At 33.7% G+C, this 8,064-nt stretch overlaps 1 protein-coding gene across 2 annotated transcripts in view; it reads left to right on the forward strand.

Annotated features, from left to right (window-relative positions):
- LOC136976790 (ephrin type-B receptor 2-like) overlaps nucleotides 1–6,941 on the forward strand; it is a 57,301-nt gene extending 50,360 nt beyond the window's left edge. Inside the window, exons 4-17 of one of the 2 annotated variants that reach the window (XM_067272161.1) lie at nucleotides 1,380–1,535; nucleotides 1,632–1,934; nucleotides 2,410–2,624; nucleotides 2,695–2,776; nucleotides 2,861–2,969; nucleotides 3,052–3,119; nucleotides 3,235–3,279; nucleotides 3,367–3,510; nucleotides 3,581–3,828; nucleotides 4,694–4,792; nucleotides 4,867–4,977; nucleotides 5,052–5,246; nucleotides 5,314–5,456; nucleotides 5,529–6,941. In XM_067272161.1, the coding sequence (XP_067128262.1) occupies nucleotides 1,380–1,535; nucleotides 1,632–1,934; nucleotides 2,410–2,624; nucleotides 2,695–2,776; nucleotides 2,861–2,969; nucleotides 3,052–3,119; nucleotides 3,235–3,279; nucleotides 3,367–3,510; nucleotides 3,581–3,828; nucleotides 4,694–4,792; nucleotides 4,867–4,977; nucleotides 5,052–5,246; nucleotides 5,314–5,456; nucleotides 5,529–5,796 (2,186 nt within the window). In that variant the 3' untranslated portion in view covers nucleotides 5,797–6,941. The remainder of the gene's footprint in view (nucleotides 1–1,379; nucleotides 1,536–1,631; nucleotides 1,935–2,409; nucleotides 2,625–2,694; nucleotides 2,777–2,860; nucleotides 2,970–3,051; nucleotides 3,120–3,234; nucleotides 3,280–3,366; nucleotides 3,511–3,580; nucleotides 3,829–4,693; nucleotides 4,793–4,866; nucleotides 4,978–5,051; nucleotides 5,247–5,313; nucleotides 5,457–5,528) is intronic. The other variant, XM_067272167.1, reaches the window with a different exon arrangement.
- Nucleotides 6,942–8,064: the final 1,123 nt, after the last annotated feature.

Raw genomic sequence — 8,064 nt, forward strand, 5'->3', positions numbered from 1 at the left:
GAAAAATTTACAAATTGAAGTGTAAAACTCCTTTTTTTTAAAATTTAGAATCCCTTTCTTAAATTTTTCCTTTGTAAATTGTCTTGTTTGTAAATTCCCTTTCCTATTTCTATGGATAAAGTAGGGATAATATACAAAAGGTGTTAGACGCAGGGAAAATTCAAAGTAGTGTAACAAATAGGGAAATTTATTAAAGGAGAATTTGTAAATATGGAAATTTAAAAGAGGATTTTAGGAAAAATTTACAAATAAAGAATGTGAAATAAATTTACTTTATTTGTAAAAAAAGCCCTTTCTTATATTTCCCTTTTATAAATCTTTAGGTTAAAATAGGGATAATGTATGTTAAAAGCAGGAAGTGTTACAGGGAAATTTACTAAAAAAAGATTTTTAAAAAGGGATAAAAGGGAAATTTTACAGGTGGAGATGTTAAATTACTTTCGTAAATTTCCCTATTTGTAACACAGTTATGTATTATCTTTATAACGTACTTCTCTGAATTTTTCATACTTATAACTTTCTTAAAACTTATATATTGATGTAATTTATTTATTTTTATCACCTACAAACTGTGAATATTAATTAATTTAATTAAAAAAATAAGATTTAAATAATTATTTTTAAAAAATAATAACGAAAGAAACGTTAAATGCTGAGAATATGCAGTTAAATTCTTCGTTGTAGCAAACGTTAATGGTGATGAATCGGAAGTTACTTGGAAATATTTTATCTATTCGAACATTTACCTAAAATATTCCCTAAAATATGGAATGAATTTTTAAGGTATCAACATATATTTTTATGGAATATTGAATAATGGAAGTAACCTCAATTTCTTTACTGAAGAAATGCCCATCTTCACCCTCCTTGATGCATCTCTTAAAGGATGTAAACCATAGAGATAGTGTAAATGGCTGTAAGATATATATATTTTACTTTATACTCTAGAAAATTCAGAAGTAGCGGGCCACTTAATGGCCAAAAAATTTAGATATTTAGCAATCTAAATATATAAATTTTCCTATTTCTTTAATGGTAATATTTGCATCCGAGTTAATTATAAATGGAATTTTAGGAAGAGCAATGGAAATACGTGGAGAGTAACCATATCCAGTTCATCATTCTACAGTTGAAAAATAGATTTACATTTTGTATATTGTAAAATTTGAAAAAATGGATCCACGAAATTGCATTTGAAATTTCTTTCGTGAATATTTTATCATATCCAATATATGATACAGAGGAATGGAATTGGTAAAATTGGAAGTGATTTATATGTTCCTGTGTTGAATAAATAATGTTTTTATGTTAATATACTTTAAAGTAATGGAAGGAAATCATTTTTCTTTACTTAATTTTTGTTTATTTCGTTATTTTAGTGTGTCCTGTTAGCACTTTCAAATCTTCAGTTGGAGACGTTAAGTGTTCTCCTTGTCCTCAATATAGCACAGCACCTTACAAAGGCTCTTTGGAATGTAGATGTGACGACGGTTACTATAGAGCTTCTAAGGATCCAAAAGCTATGCCATGTACTCGTAAGTGCTTTTTTTTTCCCAACCATAAACTCGAATTCTTTTTACAGACTCTGCTGAACGTTGGAAAAATAAAAATATATATTTCTTTTTATATAGAACCTCCTTCAGCACCCCAAAATTTATCTGTAAGTTTCGTGGATCAGTCGACTGTTGTTTTAGGATGGCAAAGTCCTTCGTATTTAGGTGGAAGGTTGGATTTAGAATATAGAATCGCCTGCGATGGTTGCGGTTCTTCTGTGGTGTATACACCGGCGGATAGAGGTTTCAACGAGACTAAGGTCACCGTCTCTGGCCTGAACCCCGTTACTTCATATAGATTTCAAGTCTATGCAGAAAATGGTGTTTCGTCTTTGGGTGGAAGCCAGTATGTAGATTTAACTGTAACTACTGAAGCATCTGGTGAGTATATAAAGATTATAATCTTATTTTTTGGGCGGTGGGCTATTTTAAATTTGTTAGTAATTGTTGGAATAGCCCAGGGTTGAACTTAGATTTGTTATGTAACAGTCTAAGTTCGTGCCTGTTACATGCTAGATTTGTTATCGTTCTCCTTCTACCAAATTAGGCCCTGTAATACGTAACAGGTCTCTCTCTCTCCTCTAGCAAAATACGTGTAAAAATATAAGGCCTAAGCTACAGACTACCTAACGCCAGGCCCTAAGCCGCAGATTGTTTAGGCGTTAAGATTAATTAATTGCGCTTTCTAATTACATTATTCAGCCATTTAATGCATGAACTTTACAAAGCAAATACACCGAATTATCTTTAATTAACTTAAATACGTTTGAACTTAGTTTATTTAGCCGTGTCGTAGGGAGACTTATAGAGACGGAGCAATTGATCCTTAAAATCAACACTGTTCGCTTTATTACAGTGCCTTCAATGGTCAGCAATATTCGTGTTACGTTAATGAAAAGTACAGAAATTATGTTGACGTGGGAACCACCGGAAGATCCCTATTCTCAATTGGAGATGTACGAAGTCCGATACTTTATAGGGAAAAACGAGAAAAATACAACAAGTATCCTTACAAAAAAGGAAAATATCGTTTTCAGGAACTTAATGGAGATCACAGAATATGGTTTTCAGGTTGGTAATTTAATCAGGTTACTTAAATTTATTTTATTTTAAATTTTATTTAATTGCAATTATATTACAGGTTCGAGCCAAAACTACACACGGTTGGGGTGATTATAGTAAAGCTATTTTTAAAACTACCGGCCAATTAATGGGAAGTACAGGTATGTTAATACATAAATTACGTTTCAAATGACGGATATTACGTTTATTTTTTTTTTAAATATATTTAATTTTAATTACCTTAGCTTATATCGAAGACGATCAAATTCAAGTTCGAATCATAGCCGGTGCGACTGTAGCCTTAATTGTACTTATCATAGTCATCATCGTTATGATATTCTTGTATGTTAGAAGGTGAGGATTGTATGTTATTGTTACGTAGCTTGGTAGAATTCTTATAAAGAGCAGCAACTAATTCCCCCCTTTGTAATTGTAGAAGCACAGACGAATGTAACAAAAAACAACCCAGTGACTGCGACACTTTAGAGTATAGAAACGGAGAAGGTATTGATTTTTGCAAGTATTGTTAAATCTAGAAGAGAAATTTCTAAACTTTACTTTACTAGAATATTATCTTCTCTTCTATTAATACACGTTAACAATTTCTTTACGCTACTAGTTGTCCCTCCGCTAGATCATCTTCCTATTGTTTCGACTGTTCGTTGTAAGTAGCTAACACACTAACAAACGTAACGACGAAAGAATTAATAAGTTAACACCCTATAAAATTTCCTTATTGTACTGTTTGCAGTAACCACACCTCTCTTCACACCGTCCGGGGGGTCGAAAACTTACATAGATCCTCACACCTACGAGGACCCCAACCAAGCTGTACGCGAGTTTACTAAAGAGATTGATGCGCTTCACATCACTATCGAAGCTATTATCGGGGGTGGTAAGTACTTTTTCTATTATCGTCACTACCTATTTTTTACCCCAGATAAGCGTTAATATCTATCTTTCAGGTGAATTCGGTGACGTGTGTCGTGGCAAACTGAAAATGCCTGCCAGACCAGAAATGACTGTGGCAATCAAAACACTTAAACCCGGTTCCTCCGATAAGGCCAGGATGGATTTTTTGACAGAAGCCAGCATTATGGGACAGTTTGATCACCCTAATGTTATCTACTTACAAGGTGTGGTGACTAAGTGTAACCCGGTTATGATCGTAACCGAATATATGGAGAATGGATCCTTGGATACGTTTCTAAGGGTGAGGTCTAGTTTTAAAACACTTAGACACGTGTGGAATGCCTAAAAAACACTACGAATTTAATATTGCTTTTCGTGGAAATGCTCTAAAAATTGTCACACTAAGTCGATTTCTATATTGCGACCACACCCCGTTGTTTCCGGCTGAGTCTATCAAAAGTCACATGATTACATCCCTTGTGACTCAGAAAGATCGATGGTCAAAGTCATTTCCTTGCAAAGTTGCGTGCAAGCTAACGTTTCAAACCAGCCAGTTTGCTGATCAACTGGTGAAGAGCTCATTATTACAGCTCATCAAGTTATTACATGTTTAAGCACTCGTTTCTATTATCAAACAATTTTACGAGCAAAATACTAATAGAATTACCATATTTAAACTATTTACCGCTTCGTTTGCCATACTATGATGCATATTTATGCTTGTTTTGCCACTTTATAAGGCAAGCGAGTGGCAAACACAAAGGAAACTATCGAGCTAAAGGCCTTAAAGTAACGTTTTAGTGATTAGTGTAGATCGCGGTCTACTTGTTGAGAAGTTTGAGGTGATAGTTTTTATTTTTATTACTATTAAAGAAGGTAATAATTTAAAAATCTGTCGATATTATTATTTCAGATAAGGAGAGCTAAAAATTTTACATTTTAAAATAGTTTTAAACTTACTTTTGTCAAAGAAACAAATACATTTACGATATGTTTCATTTCAACCTCTTTCAATCTTTACGGCAGGATCAGGGAGCGTGGAAATGAAGAGAATTGAGGGATTTTTCTTGATAAGAGTTACTAATCTAGAATAATATAAAATAGCAACAAAAATAGTAAATATTTAAAATACTTTTTGTAATTTTTTCGACGTTATTCTATGCTAGGCCAACGACGGAAAATTCCAAGTACTACAGTTGGTGGGTATGTTAAGAGGAATAGCCGCCGGTATGCAATATCTGTCCGAAATGAATTATGTCCACAGGGTATGCAACATTCTTTTACCTTGAAATTTTTATTCAAAATAGAATTTTTCCGATAGTGGAATCTCCCTTTCTAGGATCTCGCTGCACGGAACGTTCTAGTCAACATTAATCTGGTCTGCAAAATTGCCGATTTTGGCCTTTCTAGAGAGATCGAGAGTGCAACTGAGGGTGCCTACACTACTCAGGTATATACAGTAGCTATTTATTATTGTATTGTGGTACTTGACGTGTATTTGATTTATATCTATTTGTTGCTCAGGGAGGGAAGATACCTGTAAGGTGGACTGCACCCGAAGCTATAGCATTTAGGAAATTCACTTCAGCTAGTGACGTTTGGAGTTACGGTATCGTTAGTTGGGAGGTTATGTCTTACGGCGAACGTCCATATTGGAATTGGTCCAACCAGGATGTCATCAAGTGCATCGAGAAGGGTTACAGGCTACCTGCTCCTATGGTGAGTAAGCACTCTGCTCTAGTTAAAATAATTATGTAAAAAGTTTGTAACTTGAATTTGTATGCAGGATTGCCCCGAGGCATTACATCAATTAATGCTCGACTGCTGGCAGAAAGATCGATCACACAGACCCGCATTTGCAACCATCGTTAAAACGTTGGATAAATTAATGCAATGTCCAGAAAGTCTGCGGAAAATTGCACAAAACAGGTAAATTAATGGATTTTTTAAGGTTAATACGGCTTTATAAGTGATAAATTATAATAATTTTGCGCGTTGCAGGCATCAAAACCCTTTGGATCCGAGCGCACCTGACATGACCCAATTGAAATCGGTTGAAGAATGGTTGGATAGCATTAAAATGCGGCGTTACCTCCCGAATTTTCAACAGGCAGGCATTGCAACAATGGAATCGGTAGCAAGATTAACTTTAAACGACTTGACATCGCTAGGTGTCACTCTAGTAGGGCATCAGAAGAAGATCATGAACAGTGTGCAAACAATAAGAGTGCAAATGAATGCAAACATGGCGGAAGGATTTCTGGTTTGATTTTCAGTGAGGGCTTCCAGCAGAATAGCTTGTGAACAAGAATAGAACAAAATAAATAAATAAATAAATAAAAAATCCTTTGCTGGATTTACGTTGGTGCGTTATCTTCCTTTCTGCAGGTACGAACGTTGCTCAGTAAAAAAAATAAATAAACCTTTTCCTTGCTGTGATTATCGCGTGCGAACCCTGTCCCATCTGGACGCAACATATCCCATCTGCAAAAAACAAAAGGGTTTGCACCGATTCAGTTCATATCATTCGCTTCTGCTCCGAATATGTGAACATTTAGTGATGACCTCTTATTTGTGGGAAATGCAATATCCCCGCCATTTGTTGAGTAATACAGTTGTGTAAAGTAGCCCGAGGGCTTATGTAAAGTTGCAACAAGTTGAATATTTCTGTTGCCAATGTTAGTGATAAGTTTTAAGTGCTGAGGCATTTCTATATCTGTGAAGAACCATGCAGAAATCCAAAGCCTTTTAACAGGTGCTGAACATGGTGCTATGCATCGTTGGTACCAAGCCATATCACCACCCTGCATGTGCGAAAAAAAAAAAAAAAAATGTGGACTTTGTTTAATTAGGGGAAACTAAACCGCTAATTTTGAACATACAAACACGTGTGTTTTGAAAAACTCTCCTATTTATTAAAAGATGCGGTTGAGTTCGAGGTGTATAAAATCAGTTTGTACAGATTTCTTCCATCCTTCCCTTTGTATAAATTTAAGAAATAATAATAATAATAATAAACAGATGAAGATCCGTCAATATCGACATCGTGTACTTACGCCTGTGGATTTAACTTATCTCCAAATCGAGAAATTTTGGCAATACTTCCAAGTTAATAGCCCTGGATTGGGGGAAAACTATCATATCTCTATTTGTATTGTGTGAAAGTGGACGTATTTTGTCGATTTTATCAACAACATCGATATGAAAAAAAAAACATCATTCCATGGAACAAAAAATAAATAAAATAAAAATAAAATAATGTGACGTTTTGTGATTGTAAAAACTGTTTGCTCCTATATGTTAGTTCATCCGGTTCCGATAGAAGGCCTCATAATGTAAAGTTAAATTGATGATGTGAGGAGGCCCTTTTTATCAGAGATCTTTGAATATCCAATAAACGAAAATTTGTAAGAATGTGCTTCTATGTTTTTTTTTCTTTTACGAATTGTATAAAAAAAAGTAGTGTTTTTTCACGTGTTCAAGGCCTCTTTACATCAAAGTAACTTACTATTCAACACTAATGAGTATTTTGCATGTCACAACCGACTTGTTAATGATAGCATAGTATACTCGTGTATCCGCATGATCATCGAAAGGGGCCATGTCTTCTACTTAAAACCTTTTTTCCTCTTTTATTTATTGTATCTAGCATCTAAAATTAAGTCTGCAATTAATTAGTAAGGAAAATTTTTTAAGTAAACGTTTCCTCTAAGGAATTGCAAGAGGGATAAGACACGCATTATAATTCGAGCACTTTCAAGGCAAAGACATGAATTTTTTTTTTTTTTTAATTTTTTAATGAAGGTAAGTACTAAATAATATAACGAATATTTAATTCAAATATTTGTGTGTAAAATAATGAAAAGTTACAATTATTTTAAAGAAATAAGGTGATTTTTATTTATTTATATATTATTATTATTGTGGCATAAGTGCACTTTTTAACATTCTCGACGTCGAGTATTGTAAGAAATAAAGCGGATAAGAAATTAATGAGATTTTATATTTTATTTTTCTTAAATAAATTAAAATTTTTGAATTAATTTTTTTAGTTTTATAAACAGTTTTCCACACTTTACTCGAAGAAAAATCTATTTTTTGGGTGCTTTTAGAGCGAAAACTGTATTTTGTTTTAGTTTTTCGGAGAAGATAAGTAGTAAAGAAAAATTCAAGTATAAAATAAACAAAAAAATATTGTAAAAATTAGCTGTTTTAGTGGCATATGTACGTTTATTAACACTAAACCCTTCTATTTATCATTAACGTTTTTTAGTACCAAACCTCCTGTTTACCATTAACGTTCCTTAGTACCAAACCTCCTGTTTACCATTAACGTTCCTTAGTACCAAACCTCCTGTTTACCATTAACGTTCCTTAGTACCAAACCTCCTGTTTACCATTAACGTTCCTTAGTACCAAACCTCCTGTTTACCATTAACGTTCCTTAGTACCAAACCTCCTGTTTACCATTAACGTTCCTTAGTATACCAAACCTCCTGTTTACCATTAACGTTCCTTAGTACCAAACCTCCTGTTT

This window comes from Centruroides vittatus, unplaced genomic scaffold (genome assembly GCF_030686945.1).
Source record: "Centruroides vittatus isolate TY-2023 unplaced genomic scaffold, ASM3068694v2 contig_1112, whole genome shotgun sequence".
NCBI classification, from domain to species: domain Eukaryota; kingdom Metazoa; phylum Arthropoda; class Arachnida; order Scorpiones; family Buthidae; genus Centruroides; species Centruroides vittatus.